This window comes from Chrysemys picta, chromosome 2 (genome assembly GCF_011386835.1).
Source record: "Chrysemys picta bellii isolate R12L10 chromosome 2, ASM1138683v2, whole genome shotgun sequence".
Classification (NCBI taxonomy): domain Eukaryota; kingdom Metazoa; phylum Chordata; order Testudines; family Emydidae; genus Chrysemys; species Chrysemys picta.
The window spans coordinates 152,429,749-152,454,846 of NC_088792.1; the positions used below are offsets into that span (position 1 = coordinate 152,429,749).

Genomic DNA, 25,098 nt, shown 5'->3' on the forward strand with positions numbered 1-25,098 from the left:
GCATTAAAGTAATGAATAGTCTCTGCTTCTGTAATCACAAAAGATGCAATCCCCTTACCAATGTAAGTGGCATTGGCTGACAATGCTTAGCCTCTAGCATGCCCAAGCTCTAACTGTTGTCAAATACTAGGAGGCTGATCTGGCATTTCTTTTGCAGGCATAATGCCCATTGACAATAAGAATGTGGCCTGTGTTTCACTGTCACCAGACTAGAGTAGACTAGTAAAATAGCTCATCAGCACTGCTGGCAAACGGATATATGAGTGGCACACTATTTTAATATTTGGTAATTGGGGGAATTACACGTAGGAATTTTTTCAGCCTGAAACTTTTCTAACACCATAGGAACTTAGAGGCTCTTGCTCATGCCTGGGACCTTTGTAAATCTCAGGGCCATGGTCTGTTACCGACTTAATATAATTTAACTCTCATTCCAGTCCTACACTTGCAGTAGTTTTGCTGCTCCTTGTAGGGTAAGTATGTAGCTGGATAATTGTTGCTTCATTTATCTACAGGAATTTTGTGAATGACTTCTTATAACTATATATCTGAGGACCAAACGAAGACAGTGATGCATTGGAGACTTATACAGGAAAAACCCACGTTCCCACACTGCACCATGGTGTTACTGCTTTAGAAAGGGTCACACTCTTGCCACCTCTCATGATTGTACAAAGAGTCTTGCTTTGTTTTTCTTGAAACCATAGCTCTTGGAATCCTCAGCTTTCATTGGGGGGAGAAAAAATTCTAGCTCTGTGTTAGAGAAAAGCTTGACCAAGCTGTACCAGTAAGCTTCAAAGTTAGATGTCAAATGAAAGAACACCTTTTATTTTTAAAATTAGTTTTAAACTAATCTCATGATTTTTAGGGGTACCTGACATGATTTTTGGATAGTTGGGGTTGGCAATACTTGTGAATACCTAGGCTAAGATTCACAGTTATTTAGGCTTCTTCCAGTGAAATCAATGGAAGTTAGGAGCCTAAATGCTTCTGAAGATCTGGCCCTGAGTCCACTGTGAATGTATAATTCACCAACACGTAAGTGACAGTGTGCTTTTAATGAGGTTTTTCTCACTAAACTCAGGTGCAATCCTGGGCTCGTTGGGGAAAGTTACACCCCTGTAAAGTGATTTTAAAGCCCCATGCCACTATAAGTGCCCTTATGACTCCCCTTATTCTGGTATAAAAGCATGTGGGGGTGATCTTTAGTTCATCTGACCTTGAAAAGCGATTAAGCTAAATTGCAAAAAGCCACTTATTCTGGAACAACTGTTCATGCATGTTTTATAGTGATAGGTCCAGGTGGTTTAATTATGTTGGTACAGTATCCTAAATTGTACAAATTTTCTTATTTAGACAAGCCCAAATTCACGTCTACACCTCTGCACACTCACTGTGACATAATTACTAATTCACACTCAGCTACACTCCCACCCATTAACTCACTGACAAAGTTACATCTATACTTAAACAGCTACAGTGATAATGCTCTTAAGGGTGTCAGTATAGATCAGGGGTCGGTAGCCTTTCAGAAGTGGTGTGCCGAGTCTTCATTTATTCACTCTGAATAAAGGTTTTGCGTGCCAGTAATACATTTTAACGTTTTTAGGTCTCTTTCTATAAGTCTATAATATATAACTAAACTACTGTTGTATGTAAAGTAAATAAGGTTTTGAAAATGTTTAAGAAGCTTAATTTAAAAGGACCCCAGGCAGTGTGAGTGCCACTGAAAATCAGCTTGCGTGCTGCCTTTGGCACACGTGCCATAGGTTGCCTACCCCTGGTATAGATGCTGTTGGGAGGGGTTCTCCTGTTAGTACAAGTAATCCACCTCCCCCAAAGGAGGAAAGGAATTCTTCCATTGAGCTAGCACTGTCTAAGCTGGTGGCATACCTATGTGTCGCAGGGGTGTGGCGTTCATCCTTGAGAGACATAACTATGCCAGTGAACTTCATATCATAGACCAGCTAGCAGTCGCATTAAGTATGGCCATATTGCATCAGTCCATTGAGCCCAGTATCCTGTCTTCTGACTGGCCAGATGCTTCAGGGCTAATGAACAGGACAATTTTGAGTGACCCATCCCTTGTCCAGTCCCAGCCTCTGCTAGGTTTAGGGCAGAGGTTCTTGATCTGGGGGTTGTGAGGTTATTATGTGGGGGGAAAGGGGGGAGTCATGAGCTGTCAGCCTCCACCCTAAACCCTGTGTTGGCTCCAGCATTTATAATAGTGTTAACTATATTAAAAGATGTTTTTAATTTATAAGGGGTGGGGGTTGGCAGTCAGAGGCTTGCTATGCAAAAGGGGTCACCAGTGCAAAAGTTTGAGAACTGCTGGTTTAGGGATACTGGAGTTAGGTCCCTGATCATACTGGCTCATTCATCCACTCGTGCTAATTACACTCGCACCCATTAACTCACTGGCATGCTAATTCACGCTCATTCATTAATTAGATTAATTACACTCCCACGCATTACTGAGCAGGAGCCAGAGCGGGCTCACTCGCCCCAGCGCGTTAGTCAACTACAAGCGAGCTACCCCGCCAACAGCTGCCAGGCGGAACTACACTTCCCGTCATGCTCAGCCTGCCCACCACGTGACGGACGACCGACCAATGGGGACTGCCGTTACAGCCGAAGCCCACTGGCCGTTTGTAAGGAGCCATGGCGGAGGCCGCTCGCTGACTCCCCTCGCAGGCGGCCCGGCTGGGACCCGAGGCCTGGGGAGGCCGCCCAGGTAAGGGCGACGCGAGGCCGAGGTCTCGCTCAGGAGAGGCCCGGCTGTGGTCCCCCCGGAACAGGAAATGACATCAGGGAGGCCGAAGAGGATACTGGGAAATAATGGGGGGGGGGGGGGATGATAGGGGGCCTCAGGCCCCTTTCTCCGGGGCCTGGTATGGGAGAGGTGATGACATCAGTATGTGTCGTCGATGCTGTCGCAAGCACCCTCCTTACATCACTGCAGCACATGCACCAATGTGACATCAGCGACACTGTCACTGTGACACAACCAGGGTAACCATGGTGCTGTGGCGCATGCGCCCATGTGATGTCATCGATGTCGCTGTGACACAACCGGGGTAACCATGGTGTTGCGGCGCATGTATCCATGTGATGTCATCGATGTCGCTGTGATATATCGGTTTATGGTGATGCGGTGCATGTGCCTGTGTAATGTTATTGATGTCGCTGTGACATAGAGGTGTAACCATGGTGATACGGCGCATGCGCCTGTGTGATATCATCGATGTCGCTGTGATATATCGGTGTAACCATGGTGCTGCAGCACATGCACCTGTGTGATGTTATCAGTGCCATGGTGACACGGAAGTGTAACCGTGGTGCTGTGATACCGCTTGTGTGATGTCATCAGTGTCGCTATGGTGCTGTGACGCATGTACCTTTGTGGCACTATGCTGTGTCATCTCTGCAGTCACTGTGACACCGCAATGTAAAGATGCCGCAGTGCATGTGGCTACGTTTGGTACCAAGTGATGCCATGAAGTCACTGTGGTATGACATCAGTATCCCATCACAGTGTTTGGCCTCTTGATGTGATGATGTAGACGTGCACATGACCAGGTTGTGGATTCTTTATTATCTTCATGGCATCATTGTATTGTGATGTCATATCATTTGGTATAGTGATGTGATGATGCCTTGAAGACACAGAATTTGCATCTTTATGGTAACTTCACAACAGCTCTGTGCATTGTTGCTACATTGTAAACATCAAAACACTTGGGAAATCACAAACCTTTGTATCATGATGTGGCATCACCATGAAATGCCACTATCAGGTCAACCTGTGCTGTAATGTGATATCCTCCAACTATCGGAGGCTGTGACTACCCAAGGGTTTTGGGGGTGGGAGGGTTGGTAAAACTTGCTCATTTTTGTTAAAAGTGATGCAGATCCGTGATAGTTTTAGTACAGATAGACAAATCGCCTGTGGTCACTTTAAGCATTGTGGTGTCTAACCCTGATCTGAGCACCTGCCAAATGATAGGGTTTTAAAAACACTGGGAGCCTTGTCTACTTTAGTGTCTTTACTGTAAACACCAGCACTCCCAGTATTAGCAACAGTGGGTTTTGTTTGTTTGTTTGTTTGTTGTTGTTGTTGCCAGAAATGCCTAGAGTAGCCATTGAGTTACCATGATGTTACGCTATAGCAATCTACACAACAACTTCTTCAATATTTGGTGATGTGATGGTGCAGAGGTTGTTATATAACAATATTTTTGCCTCACGTTCATGTAATCAATTCATAGTGGCAAAGCGAAAGGAACTTTATCCCAAAGAATGCTGGATCAGGATATCGTGTGCTCTGACTCATCTGATGTACCAACTACCCTTCTGTATTAGAGGCTGGATGCAAACTGCTTCATGATTATGCTAAATAGGTACAGCCCTCGGGCTCCTGGCATATTGACAGTGCAGCAAAATTTGGACTCACTTAATTTAGGAAGATCTAAAAACTGTAAATGATTTGGATCAATCTGTTCAGTCTAGCTTGTAAATTATCTTTTTATTTAATTCAAGGCATGTGTGATTAAGGAAGGAAAGACACCTAGCAAACAACTGCATTCAGACACACTGCTTACATAGTACTTCTGTGCTCTTCATCTGCATCTTTTAAATATAAATCAAGGAACAAAGACCAAATAATCCCTCAAAATAATCTTTCAAACTATATGACATTTCCTTCTTCAGTATTTTCTGAGCTCTTATTATCTCTGTGTATCAGCTGCATGCTGTTTTTTTATATATATATATAAATAACAAAACAGAGATTCCTCTGAATTTGTAACATTATAGGATTACTTTACGAGAGCCAAGTTTGTACATGTTTGGTAGCTGTTCTTCAAAGTTCCATAACTTCTCATTCAGTCCTTGGTGAATCTGTCATATTGCCAGCCTTATTCCATTGAAATCCTTCCTCGGCCCTCATCTCTTTGAATGCCTACAAGTGAGTCGACAATATTACCATACAAATAAAAACAAACGTCCAATTTATTTCTTCATCTGGTTCCCAGTGTTGACTCTGTCTTGCTTAGATTGGAAGCTCATTGGCACAGGAAATGGCTTTATTTTTGTGTCTCATCTTTTGTCATAGAATATCATAGAATCATAGAATATCAGGGTTGGAAGGGACTCAGGAGGTATCTAGTCCAACCCCCTGCTCAAAGCAGGACCAATCCCCAACCTAAATCATCCACATGCACATTGCTGGCACTGAACGGACAAATAATAACACTTATGACAAGGTCCACATCCTGTGAAATAAATTGACATCATCCTTTGCTCCATCATAAGATAGCTCTGAGCACAAATAGGTGAATAGGTCTCAGTGCATAGTGTTTGTGTAGTTGGCGAGGACTCAGTTCAATTTCCCACCTACAAAACATTGTAAGAAAACTGAAATCTGCCAAAGTTCATTGGGCTATTGCTAATGGTCTCAGTAAGGATTTGTTCTCTGACCTAGTAATTTTGGCTATATTTAGACTTGGAACAATGAGATTTTTTGGGGTAATTTATCGGTAAATGTCGATTTCACTGTACACTGAAGTCAATGCAAAACTATTTTAATTAATGATCAAAATGTACAGATAGGCAAAGTAAGAAAAGAACTATTTGAGAACTTACTAGAGTTTGACTTAAGGGTATTTACTTTGTGTATTTTGACATGTGACGTTGACAATTTGTATTTAACAGTTATAAAACTTTAACTTTTAATCTCAACAGTTACTGTCATTAAATCATTTTGGTCCTCCCCTCTCCCCCACATAATTTCCTGCAACTGTGAAAATTTAAATAGATAAAAATTAAAAAAGCTTACAACGAACCATTGATATTACCAGTCAAAATTATAAATAAAATCTGATTCTGCCTAGCCTAGTTTATTTCATTTTGTATAGTAAAAGCCATTAGATCACTTGGTCCTCTCATTTTTTTTGCCAAAGTCCTAGCCTTATACATTCTACTCCTGGATGTCCAGTGTGTTCCAAAGGTCACTTTCTGCTGCATTAATTGTAGATCCAGGTTTCACCCTCTGTGCAGCTCTGCTCTGTTGTGCCCTCACAGCAACAGCATGACAGTCTGCCACCAACAGATCTAACGGAACTTCTTTATTATGACACCTAAAATTTAGAGGCTAGACACTGGTCAGAATTCCAGGAAGACTTGAAAGCATCAGATCGCACCTTTTCCCATCCCCCCCAAACATAGAGCCCACATGAGACATTCTTAGCTGAAGATGTGAGTACAACTTATGGCCTATGTTGCTTTTCCTCTGAAGGAAGCGTCAGCAGCATTATTGGGTGACGTTGTGGTGGTGTGGGTGGAGGCAGAGATGGATTTATAAGCCTGTTGTATATAACGTTGACTTTTTTGTCTGCACCTCCCAGCATGCTGGGAACTCCAGCTGTAATGCCCACAGATATATATATAATCAAATGTGGAAAATAGTTCATCACCCCTTATCTTCACCTTCAGGGCTCTGCACAACTGTTCCCTCATCTCACTGATTTTTTTAATCCGTTTTCCTGCTCTCATATTCACCTTATCTTTCATGTCATCCCCCTATTCACTGCTACACACAGGACTGACTCGCACTCTCTTAATAACCACTAAGGATGTACCCTTACATTTCTAAGTGCCTTTCCTCCTCCCAATTCAGTTTGCTATTGACTACTTCCTGCAAGCCACATATGGAACTCTCATTGTCAGCCCCATACAGACAGGGGAGGCTGCCATCATGGCAGGAGGCCAGCTGTCATACAGAGAACCAGTGCACAGCTCACTCTGCAGCAGTGGGGAGTGAGCAGACTTTGGCCATGAGCCTGGAGCAAACCCTTACACTTTGAAAGCTGCTGGGGGATTGTTAATGTCCATGCAGAGGAGAAAGGAGATTTATATTTATTTAAAGGACACATTAAAAAGACCCCTTATAACAAGCTGTATAGAAGTCAGTGTTTCTGCCTTAGAAGAGCTGAGACAACTCTGCCCGCATTTGACACCTGGGCCCAGATCATCAAAGATATGTAGATACACCTCTACCCCGATATAACGTGACCCAATATAACACGAATTCGGATATAATGTGGTAAAGCAGTGCTCTGGGGGTCGGGGGGGCTGTGCACTCCGGTGGATCAAAGCAAGTTCGATATAATGCAGTTTCACCTATAACGCGGTAAGATTTTTTGTCTCCCAAGGACAGCGTTATATTGGGGTAAAGATGTCCCTACCTGCATTACAATCCCATTTAGATGCCTATATACTTTTGAGGGGCCCTGGTGCTTAGAGTACTATCCAGATTGCTAGCAAGGGGTCAAGACCCTGATCCTTGCAGCCTTAACTCTGAGTTGTCTCGTGGGGCCTGATTTGCCTCTAACACAGTTTTACACTGGTGTAATTCCATTGACATCAATGGAGTTATTCCTGATTTACACCCAGAGGGGGGAGGCTCTGTGTCTTTAGCAGACCTACTTCTGAGTCAGGGCTGAAAGATGAGATCCCTACTTAGTAAGAATATCATAGCAATGCCATTCTGATCAGAGTTTTAAGTTCAGACCTTGTCTACACACAAAAGTTATACTGCTTTCATTATATGGGTATAGGTAATACAGTACCGCCCTCCTCATGTGGATGCATTTATACCAGTATAAAAGTGCTTATACTGGTATAGCTTTTTCCCATATGGGACAGAGGGAACAGGAGTAAGTTATACTGGTAGCTTATATATATAAGGCACCTTTATGTTGATGTAACACTGGGTATAATTGGTAAAACTCACACACCTCTAATCAAAATGATTATACCAGTATAAAACTGTGTGTAGACCAGGCCACAGGGTGGGCGGAGTAGTATTATGGATATATAGGCTCCTTTGTTTTCAATTTAAACTGGTTTTTACTGAAAAAATCTTGGGTTTTACAAAAAATATTATTAGTTTTTTTCCGATTTTCATCCTACTGTTGTATCATTCAAATATATAGAAAATAACTTGCTTTATTAGGAAAATACATATGTCACATGCATTGCATCTTATTATGATAATACATTAGTCTGTGTGTATATGCAAAGCAGCCTGTGGTAGTAACGCTAGAAGGTAGACACAATAAACAAACAGGCACCCACGCAAGCCCTGAAGTGCCTGCGCATCTGAACGTACTGATGAATTTCACGCCCACCACGGACACATTTCAAGCTGTTAGCAGGGAACGGTTTAAAGATCTGACCCACTAAAATGGGAAGAAAATGAAAATTGGTATCAGCATGTGTTCCAGCACACAAGGAAAGTTTAAAAACAAAAACAGGAGGAAAGGATGAAGTGGAATGTATGCGCTACAAATTATGTGACTCAATTCTTAAATGTCAATATTTATTGGCTAATAGTTCTGTGTTTACAACAGCAAACTGTTTATTCCAATGAAAAGTTTTATTTGGGGATTAGAGCGATATTGTTTTCTTAAACTCAGAGGAGAAACTGTGTTTTGAGTTCTGTTTTAGTTCTGCAGCAAACCACATTAAATTCCATTCATCAAAGCATTAATCTACTGCATACTTCCCCCCCCATCCTTCTGTCCACCAAAATAAACCCTGATATTTACTCAGAAAAATTATTAATAGTTTTTTCCACCAATTTTCACCTCTTTTTGTTGTAGTAATAAACATCAGTAAATTCCTGGGGAAAATTAAATAAAATAAAAAACAAAAATGAAGGGCCCTATTGATATAGTAGGTGTCTTTAAACTTTACTTTCTCCTGGACTGAAGAGACTTAAAATAACGTATAGCCCGAACATGATGCCGTGTGTGAGCCAGAGAGACAGCGCTGTCTCTCTGTCTCACACACGGCATCATGTTCGGGCTATACGTTTTTTTTGAAAGAGCTCCCACCATCACCTCCAGCTAAAGAAGCACTAGGATCAATCGGCCACCACTATTTTAACCAACGTGACTGAGATTTTCAGAGCTGCATAAGGGATTTGGACACCCAGTTCTCAAGGAAATGGAGGGGAATAGGGCATCCAGATCCCCGACATGGGTTTGAAAACACCAGCCCACCTTCAGTGCTGCTCTTCAGGTTAGATGACATGGCGACGAATATGCTGGTGGCTGCCCCGCTTCACACAATCCAAGTCTCTCAGCTTGGAAAGTGGCTATGTATGAATGAGGCTGACTGCATCTATGGGGACCCTTTGTAGATTTAGTCCTAAATTCTTTTCAGTTCTTTGATTAAGAGAAGCTGTGATGAACAACACAGGTAAAGACACTCTTTGAAATATAATCTTTAATCCTTGGATTCTGTTCCTAGCTCTGCCACTGACCTGCAATGTGATTTTGGGCAAGTCACTTCCACTCTCTCTGCCTCTGTTTCCCACCTTTTGTCTGCTTTGTCTGTTGATCTGCTGAGGCCAGGGGCTGTCTCTCACTATGTGTTTGTACAGCTCCTAGCACACTGGGGCATTGAGCTCCATTGCGGCCTCAAGATGCGATTGTAATACAAATAATAATAATATAAGCAGCTAGGGAGTGAAGCAGGAGATCCAGTTTGATTGACTTCTTGAGTTCTCTGATGTTTCAGGCTCCCTGGAGGATGGACCCAAACTCAGTGAGGACTAAAGTCCCAGCCTTCTTATCAGACTTGGGAAAAGCTACGCTCAGGGGAATAAGGAAATGTCCCCGCTGCGGCACTTACAACGGCACCCGAGGGCTGAGCTGCAAGAACAAAACCTGTGGGACGATTTTTCGCTACGGCGCTCGGAAGCAGCCTGGCGTCGACGCCGTGAAGATCATCACAGGCTCGGATCTGCAGATCTACTCAGTACGGCAGAGAGACCGGGGGCCAGACTACCGGTGCTTTGTGGAGCTGGGGGTTTCAGAGACAACCATCCAGACTGTGGATGGAACCATCATCACGCAGCTCAGCTCCGGACGCTGCTATGTCCCGTCGTGTTTGAAGGCAGCCACTCAAGGCGTGGTGGAAAACCAGTGCCAGCACATCAAGCTGGCTGTGAACTGTCAGACCGAGGCCACCCCTTTGACCTTGAAAAGCTCCATCTTAAACTCCATGCAGGCCTCCCCCGAAACTAAGCAAACCATCTGGCAGCTGGCAACGGAGCCCACCGGCCCCCTGGTTCAAAGGATTACCAAGAATATCCTGGTAGTGAAGTGCAAGGCCAGTCAGAAGCACAGCTTGGGGTATCTCCACGCCTCCTTTGCTCAGAAGATGAGCAATAAGAATGTGCCAGAGCACAGGTTTCTCTGCTCGTGCCAGACTCTGAAATCCAGCAAGGCCAGCTCTGCCAAGGAAGAGGCTGCCCAGAGATGCATTCACTTCTTCGCCTGCATCTCTGCCTTTGCCAGCGACGAGACCCTGGCGCAGGAGTTCTCGGACTTCCTCAGTTACGATTCCAGCGGTAAGCGGGGCTAGGGCAGGGGTGGGCCTGCGGGGAGGTTTAGAATGACGAAGCGAGTGAAAGAAGATGGCGGGGCGGATGCGGGAAATGAGAGAGCGCAGGGTTTGGTGAGCAGTATTCCAACTGATGGGGAATGTCTGCATGGGGATGGATTGCCTGAACGCTGCTGTCCGTTCCCCCATCTGACGACTGCTAAACCATGCCGTCTGCAGAGCATTTCTATCTCCGGCTCAGAAAACAAATGTGGCCTGCAGCAGATCAGAACCACAGGGGGCTATCGCCCCCTTCCCGGGCTTGATTACCCACCTCATCCCCATGTACGTAACTTACTTTAGAAGAGGAAGCAGAAACCTTATGTGGATAGTCTGGGTGGGAGTACTGAGTCAGAGGCAGTAGCACAGTGGATCATTGCTGGCTGGCTTCCTTCCTGTTGGGCTGTCTTATGTGGAAGAAAATCAAGAACCCAGGAGTGGGAGGCAGATGAGTGTTTCTTTTGGGGTAGCTAAACTGGGAGGGAGCATCTCTCCATTCAGCGGTTATGGGTACACAAGTCTAATGGGCTTTAAAGGGTTTTTTTGGGTAGGGAGGTGGATTTGGGCCTGTAAGTGATGTACGTTAAGAGATGATTGTCTAATCAACCTGCTTAAATACGGCACTGTGCTGTTTTGGCTTTGAAAGAATCTATTCTCACAGCCTCTGAAAGCTCCTTACTGGCCTGGGTTAGAGTGGATAAGTTCTTTATTTTGCAGGGAAGGATGCCTGGTTTGGGAGAAGTTAAAAAGTTTCACTAGGATAGGAATATAGACCTCCATCGGGCCTGGATGAATGACAGTTTTAACCTGAGTTTGGATGTTAGCACAAGTGACAAGCCCAAACTATGTGGCCAGAAGAAGAGAGGATGAGAAAGAAGGATTGTTTGTGTTTAATCGGTAGTGACCCTTGAAATACCAGGGTTATCTTCTTTAAGGTTTAGGTGAGGTAACACGCTTAATTGGACAGAAAACTTTGATGAGGTTCATCAGGTCTTCAGTGGAAGGGAAAGGACAAAATTCCGCCCTAAGCTGCTTCTTCTGGATTTAGCTAAGGTCCAGTAACCAGCAATAATGTCATTTATTATAGTGTATAAAAAGCAAGGCTTTAGGGGTTTCTTTGTCAAAGCTGTTCCTTCCCCTTCTGGAGTCATGCCGTGACATGAATGTATCTCCCAAGGTATACTGTTGTGAGTATTTGGCCAGTGCTTCTAACTATATTGTCACTAGGACATAGTGTAAAAGTGGGTATATGTTTGTATTTGTATTTTGGAGGTAATCTACATCAAGTGGCCTTTGGACTAATAAAAGAACACTTGTGTGGAAGCTGAGTAAACTAATTATTTCCAACATCTAGCTAATCCAGATTGGCTACGTGAACATTAAGGGCTTGATTTTGCTCGTATTTAGGGGCCTAAAGTTAGATAATGGGAGTTAGGCACCGAGGTGCTCTTGAAAATTCCAGTTGGCATCTAGCATAAATACCCTTACTAAATTTAGGTGCCTAAATACCTTTCAAAAAGTTGGCCCTACGGGACTAATTCTGATTTATGCCAGTGTAATTAAGATCAGGAACAAAACTACGCATTGGTGCTACACCAGTGTAAATTATTATCTGTATTGGGGAGCAGGGGAGAACCCCCGTCACGGATCAAGGTCGCATTGTGCTAGGTGGTGTGAAATTGGTGTATGATCGGAACCAGGCTCTAACTGGCCAAACTATATTAACATGCATTAACGCTGCTGCTGACTTGCTGTGTGACCCTAGGTAAGTCTCTTAACCCATCAGTGCCTCACTTTCCCCATCTATAAAATAGAACTGATCATACCTAGTAACTTTGGGGGCTTAAGTGATTAGTGAAGTGCTTTGAGATCTTTGTGTGAGAAGTGCTAAAGAAGTGCAAGGTATTATGGTTATTGTTCAGCCATTACCATGTCCATTTTCACTACCATTTTGCCAACATGTACATACTGGGCCTGGTTAATCTCTCATGTAACACCGTTTAACCTGCTGGGGCTACCCCATGAGAGGAATTGGCCTATTGAGTTCATTACCTCTTAAATTACAAAGCAATCCTGTCAGCCGTATTTTGGAAATCAGCTAACCCTGGTGCAAACAGGTATAGTTCCTATTGAAGTCAGAGTTGTATCTGTTTGCACTGGGAATGAATGAATCTTGCCTTGAATACTGTAGCTGTTGTGCCGGCCATACAGAGATGTGTTGTGGTTTGATATTAGTTAGGATCGCTAATATGGAAGCAAAAGCCGCCGCACACAGAAGGAATGGAGACCTAAGCTTACACTGACATCTAGGGTTACCTAGGGAGGTGGTGGAATCTCCTTCCTTAGAGGTTTTTAAGGTCAGGCTTGACAAAGCCCTGGCTGGGATGATTTAGTTGGGGATTGGTCCTGCTTTGAGCAGGGGGTGGGTCTAGATGACCTCCTGAGGTCCCTTCCAACCCTGATATTCTATGATTCTATGATTCTTATCCATGTCTGTATTCCTTTTGATTTGCCCCTCCAACGTCACCGCCGCCACCTCTAATATCCTAGCATTTCCTTAGTAGCAAGTGTTATTGTTAAAATGGAAAATGCTTTTAGTTATGACTCCTTCCCCTCAATCCCTCACCCTATTTTCACTTTTAACTTGTCAAACAATTCTCTTTTGGGGATGACCAAAGTTGTTTGTTTGTTTTGTTTTAATTCTAACAGTCGTGTACACGTGGGAAGGAAGCTCTTTTCTCACTCTAAAAGCTGCTACATATTTTTTTCACACCTGTAACTCAAGGTAGCTGGACTCTGGATATGTGGCTTATTGACAGTCCAAGATCCTTACTTGTGTGGTGAGTAAGGATTTGCAGAAACAGGCCCCTTATTAACGTGGAGAGGGAGAAATGGTTAGAAATGATCAAAGCTGTGAATGTTTGAAAATACAGACTAAGTTTAGATCTTGCACTTTCAGATAAGGAACCTCACACGTGGGTAGCCCCACTGAGTTTAGTTGGATTATGCACGTCTGTCAATTTAAGCATGCACATACATGTTTGCAGGATGGGGGCAGGGATGTTGCATTAACCTAGCGCTTAATTATAATTGATTAGTTATAAAGACTCAAGGGTTGTTTTTTCCAGGTCTCAAAGGGATCAGAGTGCCCCAGTTAGTTTGCCATCCTGAATCCACCGTGCAGGCTGGCGAGCCCACTGCTTCCAAGCCAAAAAAGAGGAAAAAAGATGAAGCATCTGGTAAGGGACCATTTCAGTTCTTTAATAGGGGTTTCAGTGGGTGTCTGTAGATTGGACCAGGTCATTGCTGATTTGGAGGAACATTTGAATCTTCTAACCGGCCTGTGATTTTTTTTTTAACGGGATTCAATGAAACTAGATGTTTCCTCTGTCTTGTCTCTGTGTGCACTTGGAGTGCTGGTTGTTAGAAGTGGAAGCACCTTGTCGATTCCATCCCTATGCAAGGATGGAGCCCCTGGGGATCTCAGTTGTTAAACTTGACGATCAGAAGCTACTATTCTAGCTCTGCAGGTTACAAAGAGTGTGTCGCTAAAGCTTTTTTAAATTGAACCTAAGGTACACAAGGAAATAGTCCACTCCTGGCTCAAGATCCAGCCAACTGCAATCTGAAGAAAAGCGGACTGAAAAAGCCAGCTGTTGCGTCTTCACTAAAAAGACAAGGTAAGTTTCATTTCTGCGGTCTCTTTCGCTCAGCCATAAGAGCAGCAGAAATACAAAAATACCTAGTGAGTGGGGAAAAAAATGCTGCAAACCACGGGCCAGATCCTTAATTGTGGTGAATTAGCATAGCTCTATAGAAGTCAATGGAGCCGTGCATATTTACACCAGCTGGTGATTTGGCTCAAAGTTGTTATAACCCATGTGAAAGAAACATTATGGGCCCGATTCTCCTCTTGCTTACGCTGGTGTAACTCCTTTGGAATAACTCCAGGTTTGCAAATGAAAATCGGACCCTATATTCCTAAGCTCTCTTATTGCAATTGATGGTTCCATGCTGCTCTTCTGTAATTCCTCCTGCATATTGGCAAAACTATACACCTGAATAACAGTGTCTGTCTGAAAGATGGTGCTGACGCTCTCTTGTGTAGCTGCTTGGGTTTGTGCCTTCTCATACCGAGTTTTTAAAAAAAACGTGTCTGTAGCGGGGATAGTGTTGTGTTTATATAAAATAAAAAATTGTTGAAGATGAAACTGAACAGTTTGGCCAAATGGGAATAGAAAACTGACTTGAGTTTTTATTTTGGCCTTTGTCACTGTCTTTGTGTCGTCTCCCAGCTGCATGTCTGTGTGAGATGATTCTTTGCCAGAATCAGTGAACAGATGCATTTTACAACCACGCGGTGGCAAATATTTGTGCAAAAAGACAAACCAGGTTCTGTCTCCTGATCTTCTAAAGTCTGGGGGCCTGATTCTCCTCTCCTTTACTCTTGAGTTACTGCATCAAAGCCAGAAGAGTTACACCAGTGTATTCTATGTAAGGGAGAGCCAACACTATCGTTCTGGCTGGGGACACACCAAGTGCAAACGGCACTAACTCAAATAACTCCTGGCTTTCTTTGGGTTATTTATACATGTATATTTTAGAACTGTTTATTTACCTCTCATTTTAGGATCGCTTATTTCTCTCTATATTTAGGATTATTTCTGTTTACCGTGATAGATACTTAGGGACTTAAGGTTCAATCCAATTCCCTTGGAAACCTGTGAGACCCTTTCTATTGACATTAATGGTATTTGGATCAGGGTCTTATAAAATAAACATTTTCTTTTCCTATTTATTCATTTTCCTTATTCACATGAAATTCATGATTGCCAGTGGTTTGTTAGATTTTTCTTAGTACTCTAGCTCTTTCCTAGAAAAAGTAATGAGAGCAAAGACCGAACAAATCAGTTTTCCTTTTCTCTGCTTAAAACCAGTTACTGCAATCTCTGACTCCCTCTTGTATCTCATCAACTCTCAGCTGAAAATATCTTTGTTCCTTGTCTCTGCATCTTACTTTTTCTTATTTGGGGGCCTGATCCTGCTACAGTTCAATGGGATTACGAGCAGTAGTAAGAGGAGTTTGCCCATTTTTGACCCAATCGGACAGTTAGAATTCAGGGCCCTGGGAATGTTCCAGTTGGAAATAGACATTGATGGAGTCTGGTGTTTTCTCTGATGCAATCTTGTGTATTCACAAGGAACGAACAACGTCCTGCTCCTGTGAATGCAAGAGGAACCAAGAACAAAAGGAGCAGTTTCTTAGCTTATAGTCCTCAAGCCTCTTGGGCCAACACTAGACCCGAAAACACTCTCTAGCTTTTTCTAGGGTCAAGCTGTTCATACAGGCTCCTACTTGGGTATCTTGCTTTTTGCCTCTGCCCTTGTCTGTGTGTACGTATGTACTACACACACACACACACACACACACACACACACACAGCCAAAATAGGAGTCACTGACCAGGTACACACACACTTTTTGTCTTAGATGGAGGCTTATGATTACAGTTATGTTTACTGAAGTGTGAGTTTGCACCTATCAACCTCAATGGGGTTTTAATTCAACGTGTAGCAAGGTTTCTCCCAGCTCATAACAGGTGCTTACCCTTTACTGACAGTGCTTTCAACTCTGGATTGGATATAGCAATTTGTTTAATAGCATACACTGACACTACGCAGCCATTTAGGACAAGAAGCAAAAGCACCACAGCCAATTGACATTTCAGGGAGGATTTAGTTGAGCAAAATGTAATTATGTCCCCAATCCTGCAAAGACTTACATGCTTGCCTAACTTTATGCACTGTGTATAGTTCCACTGACTTCAATACAATTTCTCACAGCATGTAAAATGAACCACACACACAGGTCTGTGCCGGTTTGAGTTCCGACTCTCATTTTGGGATATAGTTGATATGAAAGTTCATACGCAATATGAAAGGCCTGATTTTTCTGTGAAGCGGAGCACCTGCAGCTCCCATTGAGTTGAGCTCAGCATTTCTGAAAATCAGGTGTCAAGTTGCAGGGGTGTGTGTGTAAGTTACACAAACACTTGGCTGTACATGCCAACTGTCGGGCCCCAATGACTTGTAATAGTAGAGCTGAGTGAATAATGGCTTTTTAGGTTGGGGGCTGCCCCAAAAAATCTGAAAAAAAAATCTGGTTCGATTGGAGCCAAAGTGAATATTTTCATCAAATTGACCCAAAATGTCTTGAGTCCTTTGTTTCATTTTGGGCATTTTCCACCTTTTTTTTTTAAAGTTTGTTTGTTTTTTAAAGCCGACAACGTTTTGCTTTTAAATTCGGTCTTGAAATGACCCTGTTGAAACATCAGAGGGGTAACCGTGTTAGTCTGGATCTGTAAAAAGCAACAGAAGGTCCTGTGGCACCTTTAAGACTAACAGAAGTATTGGGAGCCTAAGCTTTCGTGGGTAAGAACCTCACTTCTTCAGATGCAAGTAATGGAAATCTCCAGAGGCAGGTATAAATCAGTATGGAGATAACGAGATTAGTTCAATCAGGGAGGGTGAGGTGCTTCTACAGAAGCAGTTTCTCCTCCCTTGGTGTTCACACCTCAACTGCTAGCAGAGCACCTCACCCTCCCTGATTGAACTAACCTCGTTATCTCCATACTGATTTATACCTGCCTCTGGAGATTTCCATTACTTGCATCTGAAGAAGTGAGGTTCTTACCCACGAAAGCTTATGCTCCCAATACTTCTGTTAGTCTTAAAGGTGCCACAGGACCCTCTGTTCCTGTTGAAACAGAATGTTTCCGAATTTTCTTCCCCGGCCGAAGCTATTCATCATATTCAACCCAAATTCAGAAATAGTTTTGGATCCCGAAAAAAAATAATTTCGGCAGAAAAACAATTAGTCAAAAAACATTCACTCAACTGTAATTATAACCCCCTGAAAATGGGATGCATAGTGGATACAATGTCTTCTTCATCATAGCAGAAATGTTGCTGTTCATTGCTCTCACATACTCTGCACCCTATATTTCTGCTTTGCATTTAGTGAAGGGCATCAAGTTCTGGAAACTGTCTGATAAATGTAATGCTGAATATACTTTGGTATATATGTATGCACACAGAAAGCTTCTGGTGAATCCAGCATGTATGTGGCCTTCCATTGCTTATTGTTTCCTTTGGGAACCGCATTGGAGAAGTGAAGAATGCTCATCCTCTCTGTTTAAAGAGAGCAATTGTATTTAATGAAGGGTTTCCTTTTCTTTTAGCCTGTAATCAGCTGCTGGATGAGTCACAGGTGACCTTGTCCTTCCAAGAATGGCTGGCCAGTGTCACCGAACGCATCCATCAAACCATGCATTACCAATTTGATGGTAAGTGTTGTCTGGGAACCACCTCATGAGAGCCTAGAATCTTGTCTTCTTGCTGCTTCATTCTTAAAGCAGCAACAATAGTTAAGCAGCTAAGTTGTGATCAGCTTTAAATATCTGCTGGGTCAAAGAGAGAAGAGCATGTGGCTGGGGTGGGGCAAGTGTTTCATTTGATATGGGTGTTTTCTTCAGTCTTGATTTTCTCTGCAGTGGTTCTCAAACTTTCCAGACGACTGTACCCCTTTCAGGAGTCTAATTTGTTTTGCGTACCACAAGTTCCACATCACTTTAAAACAACTTGCCTACAAAATCAGACACAAAAATACAAAAGTGTCACCGCCACACTAGTACTGAAACATTGCTGACTTTCTCCTTTTTTCCATAGAACTACAAATCAGCTGGAGTATAAATATTGTACTTACATGTCAGTGTGATACTTGAGCCTGTGTTTCACTTGGGAGCCTTGTCTGAAGCCGGAGCCTTGCGTGGCAGGGCTGAAGCCCGAGCCCCCCTCACTGCCCGGGGCTGAAGCATGTAACATAGCTTCATAGGGGTCCCTGTGGCACGAGACCCTGAGCAATTGCCCTGCTTGCCACCCCCTAACACCGGCCCTGCACTTGCAATTCCCCTAAACCCATCCTGTGACACCCCCACTCCTGGGAGTCACAATCCCCCAGACACTGATCTAGATGAGTTGAGTACCCCCTAGAAAACCTCTGTGTGCCCCTAGTTGAGAACCACTGCTGTAAACATCAAACATGGTCTGAATTGTTGCATGAGGCTTTGTTAGGGTGACCAGATGTCCTGATTTTATAGGGAGAGTCCTGATTTTTGGGTCTTTTTCTTATATAGGCTCCTATTACCCCCACCCCCATCCTGATTTTTCACACTTGCTGTCTGGTCACCCTAGGCTTTGTGCTGGCCTTCTGCACTGGGATGAGTTTTGTCCTTAAGGCTAGATTGTGTCTTTAGGCGAAGGAGTGGTGCATTAGCTGCAGGATGCATTGTGCCGTGGAGACATCTCAGATACACAGCTCCTCCCCTGTTCTCCTCTTGTTCGGGGAGGTGTGTCTGGAATAAAGAACGCTGATGCAGTCCTTACAAGGGTGCATTGAGTTGTTCCTCTGACAGCTGGTGGCGCGATTGGGGCAGGTGAAGCTGGGCCGAAGCTCCATCCAATCCTAGCTCTTCTCTGTCCTCTCCCCACCCATGGGCTCACAGGGATATGCTCTGCACCTAACTTGGACCCAAAATCTGGGTAGGCCTTATTGGCTGTGCAGGGCAGCGGGGTGCTCCGCTGAGGAAGCACTAGGGACAATCTAACCATTCATGATTTGGGATCTTAAACATTATGATCTTTAGCAACCAAAGATTTTCCAGTACTGAGGAAATTCAAGTGTGGGGAACGCCAACCTTATCGCTGATTTTCTTCCTGAAAAGTCTGGGTGGGGTTGGGTGAAAGATATGCCTCGGCACAGTTTTTATGAGCCAGTCCAGTGGCTGAATAACTTCTTCCGGCCAGCAGGAGTTCTAGGTTTTTTAAAACAAAAATCCTTTACTGGCACATCATTTGTAGTCTGTACATCTCCATTGTTGCCAATGCACCCTGGGTAGTCAGGGTCTGCTGCAGCAAACGTTAATGAGAACTAGATCACTTCAGTATAGTGCATGTCATTCGGATAGGCCTCAAAGTCCTTTACAAACCTTTGCTTGTTCACACTTGGTACATGGGTTCATAAGTGGTGTTAGAAGCATGCTACAGATATGGGAGGAAGGTGCTACGGACGGATATAAAAACCCGTCAGTAGCAGGTTATTGTAGTTGGTTACAAGCAACTTTTTGGACTCTACGGCTATTGATTAACTGTTTATTACACCTGTTAATCATTTATGAACTCTTTGTAAAGGGAATCTTATTGTAAAGTGGGACCCGTTTACTGATCCTCGGTGTAGACTGAAATCAGTGGATTTATACTAGCTGAAGATCTGTCCTCGCAACCATGAATCATTTCACCTTCTACTGAAAGTGGATGTGGCAGCTTAGTTAACAGCACACAGCAATGCTACACTGCCATTTAGGGCAAGAAGCAAAAAGCTCCGTAGCCCATTGAAATTGCAGGAGCAATTTAGTTAGGCAAAATGTAATTGTCCAAGTAGGAATTTGGCCAGTGCCCCCTAATTCCATGCTGGGACACTGGTTTGATACTGACGCAGAGGGTACGTTCCCTCCTGCAGCACCCAATGTTAGCTAGGGAGGTCTGCCATCCAGTTACTTACCGGGCCCTGACCCTGCTTAGCTTGTGAGATCTGACAAGACCTTAAAGGGAAAACAAAACTGATTATCTCTTGTGCTAGTGAAACCAAATCCTTGTAGAAGCACTTAAGAATATTTATTCATATCATGTCCCATACCACCTGTTTCCAGTCAAACTGCTCCTTTTTTTTCTCCTCGTGGTTTAATGTGCAGGCAAACCAGAGCCACTGGTGTTCCATATACCACAGTCTTTCTTCGATGCCCTGCAGCAGAGGATTTCCATAGGAAGCACAAAGAAACGGCTGCCTAATTCCACTACAGGTACAAGATCTTATGATCTCATTAGCGCAAAGCTTTGGAAATCTAAACACCAGGAAATCTCTGGTGGTTTCCATGCAGAAATCTGACTAGTTTAGTGTTTTTAGGCCCTGTATTGGGAGTGTGAGTATAAAAGCTATGGGTGAGGTTGGGGGTACACTGTTAGCCGGGCTGCAATGCACCGTGCTTCCTTCAGGTTACAAAGAAAATGAAAGGACCACTGGCTATCTCTGGGGATTGGTGATGGGATATGGAGCCATCGGATATAGAACAGCGATAGCCCTACATCTGTAATATGGTCTTCCTGTTTACAGCTTTTGTCCGGAAAGATGCCCTTCCCTTGGGTACCTTCTCCAAATACACCTGGCACATTACCAACATCCTGCAGGTCAAGCAAATATTTGACACTCCTGAGGTAAGGCCTGTTTGTTCTCCTGGTTCCTTGCTAAAGACCAAGCAGGGAGCCCAGCTGGTTAGGTCAGCAGGCTGGAGAGGAGACAGGGCAGAGCTAGACACTGCTCCCGCAAACACCCGCATTGAGTTCAACGGGGCTACTCACCTGGGTAAAGTCAGATCTATGCAACCAAGTTTGATCAGCATGGCCTTGTCATGTAGCAGCCTGAAACCCCCCTATGTAGACTCAGCTTATACCAGCAAGTGTCTTTTTGCTGGTATAGCTTGTGTCATTCAGGGAGGGGAGGTGGCTTAAGTATACCTGGAAAAGAACTGCTTCTCCACTAGAGGGCGCTGCTGGTTTAGTTATATTGGCAAAGCCTTTATAGTGCAGACAAGCCCATAGAGTTTGCAGAATTGGGGCCCTCAATTGCTTCACAACAGAGTGATTCTGAGCTGGAAAGTCTGCAATCAGCGGAAAGCATTATTTGGCAGAATTCCTTCGGTGGGAACATTTGAGCAGGGATCAGGCGAGCCTAGTCCAGCCTCAGCTAGAGGGACTAACTGATCACCAGAGCTGGGGTCAGACAGGAATACCTCCTACAGCTTAGAAGCAAGGGCTTTGGTGATGGATTCGGGGGGGGGGGGGGGTTCTTTCTTCTGGAGCTCTGGGCAGGGACTGTAAGCTCAGATGGGCTTACCCCTCACTGTCCACTTTCTGGGTTTGTAGAGGTGGTGGGCAGGCGCGTGTGAAGCTGAGGTTGTACGCCCCTGCTCTGCCTTGTTCCTGAGAGTCTGCAGGCTAAGGGACAGTGCCAAATACAGCTTGGTAGTAGTTGTATTTGGCACTGCCACTAAAGCTCTGTGCTGATCATCTGTGCCTGGCTTCTGTTGCAAGATGCCCTTGGAAATCACACGCAGCTTCATCCAGAACCGGGATGGGACCTATGAGCTGTTTAAGTGCCCGAAGGTTGAAGTGGAGAGCATCGCGGAGACATACGGGCGCCTGGAGAAGCAGCCGATTCTCCGGCCCTTGGAACTCAAAACCTTCCTCAAAGTTGGTAAGTTTATAACAGAGGGAAGAAGAGTGAAATCAACCGAAGCAGCTCTTACCTCCTGACCAGATCCTACCACTCTGGTTTGAGAAAAGAGAGAACGGTCATCCAACGGTCATCCAACGGTCTGAGCATAAGGGGGTGGAGGGGGGGAAACAGACGGGACACCTGGGTTCATTTGTGTGTGAGGAGTCCTTAGTTCTGGCCATACTGGGTCAGACCAGTTGTCCATCTAGCCCAGTGGCCGGGGTCAGATGCTTCAGAGGGAGTGAACAGAATGGGGCAATTTCATAGCTCTACCACTGACTCTGTGGACGAAATTCACATCCTTTCAGAGGGTCGGAACAAGATCTATGCGCCACTTATTTCCACTAGTGTCCAGGCCTCGTGTTGATAAACTTCACCCTGCCTCAGTGTGAGTGAGTGGCCTCACCTCTGTGTCCCCAGCGTTAGACAGGGCTAGTGATGCTTTGTCCTCCTTTGTAAATGTGTTGGATGAAATCAAGTGCCAAGTACTGTCAGCTCCACCACTCGTGTCATCGTCTTGTTAAAGACCTCTGAGAAAACCCTTTTGTTGCAAAATGGGGATGGTTTTACATCATGGTAGTACGTAGAGGCCCCACTGTGTTTGGTGCTGTATAATCATGTCCTTAGACAGGCCCCATCCAAAAATCTTACAGACATGACAACAACTGAAAGCAAGCAAGCGTTATTCTAATGAAGGGGCGGGGCATTGAGTCTCAGGTGACATGATTTAATTCTGTGGCGAAAGTGGCCAGGAATTCTGGTTTGAGCCCATGTTTGTGGGGTTCATTTTTTAAGCAATCTTCATTATTATGGCACAATTAATGCCACTTGGGCAACCTAGGTGTGCCCACAGATTGGGTACTTGGACATCTAAATGACTGGCTATGCCTACAGATACCCAGCCTTAATTTTCAGCCTAGCTTTAACCAGCCCTGTCTGTGAGGTCATTTTATTACCTCCGGCTAATACACTGTTAGCGTGATACGGCTGAAATGCTACCTCCTCTTGCTTCTTTTCCCCCAGGCAACACATCACCTGATCAGAAGGAACCGACCCCGTTCACTATTGAGTGGATCCCAGATATTTTACCCCAGTCCAAGATTGGTGAGCTGAGGATTAAGTTTGAATATGGCCATCACAGGAATGGACATACCACTGAATACCAGGAGCAACGCCCTTCACTAGAACAGACCCTGGAGCTGACGCCTCTAACCACCATCACCTTTCCTTGACCTAACACCCAGCCCCTCTCCCCGCTAAGTTTGCACAGCCCTGCTCCGTGGGCTCTCGGCCCGGGGCAGTATTAGCATTGAACTTGTACGGGGTTCCGTAGTGAACTGCTCGGTAAAGCTGATGTTTTCTGATTTCTAAATAGCCACCGGACCTACACTAGAGGAAAGACACCTCACCTGCTTTATAAATAGCATACTTTGATGCTGCTTCACATGTAGTCTTCACTCAAACTGTCCTGTATTCAGAACACACCTCTGCAATCCCAATCACCAGGACGCATTCAAACCTTTGGGTTGTAGTTCCTTTCTATTGCTTCCCCCTGGAAAACAGACTTATCTACAGCTCACAGATGGGAGAAGACAATATATTACGAAGGGAGCTAGAGCCTTGTATTACTACATGAACCATCATGGCATAGTCTGATTTTATGCCATATGTTAAAATATTTTTTTTAAATAAAGCACACTGGAAAACAGTGCTGCTTTTTTATTTCAACCTCTTTTGGCGGGAGGAAGGCAGTTTTAAAAGGAGATAAACCCCCGTAAGAGGGTCCCTTTGTCCGTTTTGGTTTTGGACTTACAAAAATGCTGTTAGCCAGTCATGCCTATGATGGGTGGGTGAATGTGGCTACAGAAGGGTTCTTAAGACTTGCTTCAGAGAGCAGCAGCCACACCAAGCAATGCATTGCACGTCATGGCACGGCCGCTGCTTTTTCTTCTCCTGCCAGTTTTAGGCCCTAATCCCAAGGCTGTTGATGGCTGAGTCTTTCCACAGCCTTCAGTGGGCTTTGGATCAGGCCCTTCCTCCAAGCTCTGGTCACGTGTTTCCTGTTCAACAGCAGCTCGGGTGTGTGCAAAACACTCAAGCCTACCGACCAAGAGTGGCAGGATCAAAATCAAACAGGAAGTATTCAATGGTTGTAGGAGGTTTAGGTTCACTTCCCCCTTCTGCTTGATTTGAAACCTCATCTCTTCCCACTCAAATGAATAGCTTCAGTGCTGGGCTAGGAGGCAATCTGATGGGAGAACTGCCTTAATCCTTTCTGTTGAGTCTGTTCCACTTTCACTACATATTAACTGGGTCAACAGACCCTACTGAAGCCCCCTATGGTGTGGGGATTAGGGTGCTAGCTAGCATATGGGAGACCCTTGTTCAAATCCCCACTGTGCCTGCTCAGAAGGTCTCTAGCTAATGAGGTAAAGCCCTTGTCCCTGGAGAAGGGCCATTTTACAGGGCCTTTTGTTGCTTTAATTAAAGAGTAATTGCAGCTGGCTGCAAAACCCCCCACTCACTCTTTGTCCACCATGATGAGGATACACACCCAGGCTATGGCAGACCCCAGGGCACTCCCCTGCTCTTTTGAGGGGGTGTGAACTGGGGCTCCCACCTCCTGGGGAGAGTCACAGGGGCGTGATCCCTGTCCAAATCCCCTCCCTGTCCCAAGATGACAATGGCCTCCTGAGAAAGAGAGTGGGGTTCAGACAAGGATGGCCCATCTCAAAGGATGTCACCAAGGAGGCAGGAAATCCCGGTGCAAACCCCTGCTGAACAGGCAGCTGGGGGATTTGAACTAGGATCTCCTACACCTCAGGTGAGTATCCTAACCACTGCACTAGAGAGTGGGGATGGTGTTAGCCCAAATCATATTTAATTAATGTGAAACAGCTTCAACCCCCCAATCAGTCTAACAAAAAGGTGAGGGTATACAAACACCAGGGCATATATGAACCCACCTCTCCCACACCCTAGCCACTGGACTGCAGGGAAAGCTGCAGGTAGTTGCTGGCCCAACTACCATTTAATTAAAGTGGAACAGCTTCCACAGGCAAGAGGACATGAGCCGAAAGTTCGAGGCACACCCACCACAGCTGCATTCAACACCTACCCTGCTTAACAGGGTGGGGTGTTGGGGGGGAAGAAGTTGAATCTGCAGCTCCTAGAACTGAAGCACCTAGGCTAACCACTGGCCTATAGCTGGAGTATTGGTTTTGCTGCCACTCAAACAATAGTTAATTCATGTGGAAC

At 44.6% G+C, this 25,098-nt stretch overlaps 1 protein-coding gene across 3 annotated transcripts; it reads left to right on the top strand.

Moving 5' to 3' along the window:
* The first annotated feature begins 2,317 nt into the window (after positions 1 to 2,317).
* On the top strand, positions 2,318 to 23,548 carry C2H2orf42 (chromosome 2 C2orf42 homolog). Of its 3 annotated transcripts, none has more exons than XM_005285216.4 (9): positions 2,318 to 2,734; positions 9,586 to 10,420; positions 13,581 to 13,691; positions 14,028 to 14,132; positions 17,693 to 17,797; positions 20,261 to 20,368; positions 20,680 to 20,780; positions 21,657 to 21,819; positions 22,864 to 23,548. In XM_005285216.4, exons 1-9 carry the CDS (start codon positions 2,423 to 2,425, stop codon positions 23,070 to 23,072), a joined length of 2,049 nt encoding a protein of 682 aa, XP_005285273.3. In that variant the 5' UTR covers positions 2,318 to 2,422; the 3' UTR covers positions 23,073 to 23,548. The 3 variants fall into 3 exon arrangements, with proteins under 3 accessions (XP_005285273.3, XP_005285274.1, XP_023961379.1); XM_005285217.5 differs by having other exon boundaries at positions 2,662 to 3,077; XM_024105611.3 differs by having other exon boundaries at positions 2,681 to 3,012.
* The last annotated feature ends 1,550 nt before the right edge of the window (positions 23,549 to 25,098 follow it).

Coding starts and splice junctions, on each gene's coding strand:
- C2H2orf42 (XM_005285216.4), top strand. CDS start 2,423: ATGCTAATTCACGCTCATTCATTAATTAGATTAATTACACTCCCACGC. Junction 14,133..17,692: donor GTCTTCACTAAAAAGACAAG/GTAAGTTTCATT, acceptor CTTTTCTTTTAG/CCTGTAATCAGCTGCTGGAT. Junction 20,781..21,656: donor AAATATTTGACACTCCTGAG/GTAAGGCCTGTT, acceptor TTCTGTTGCAAG/ATGCCCTTGGAAATCACACG.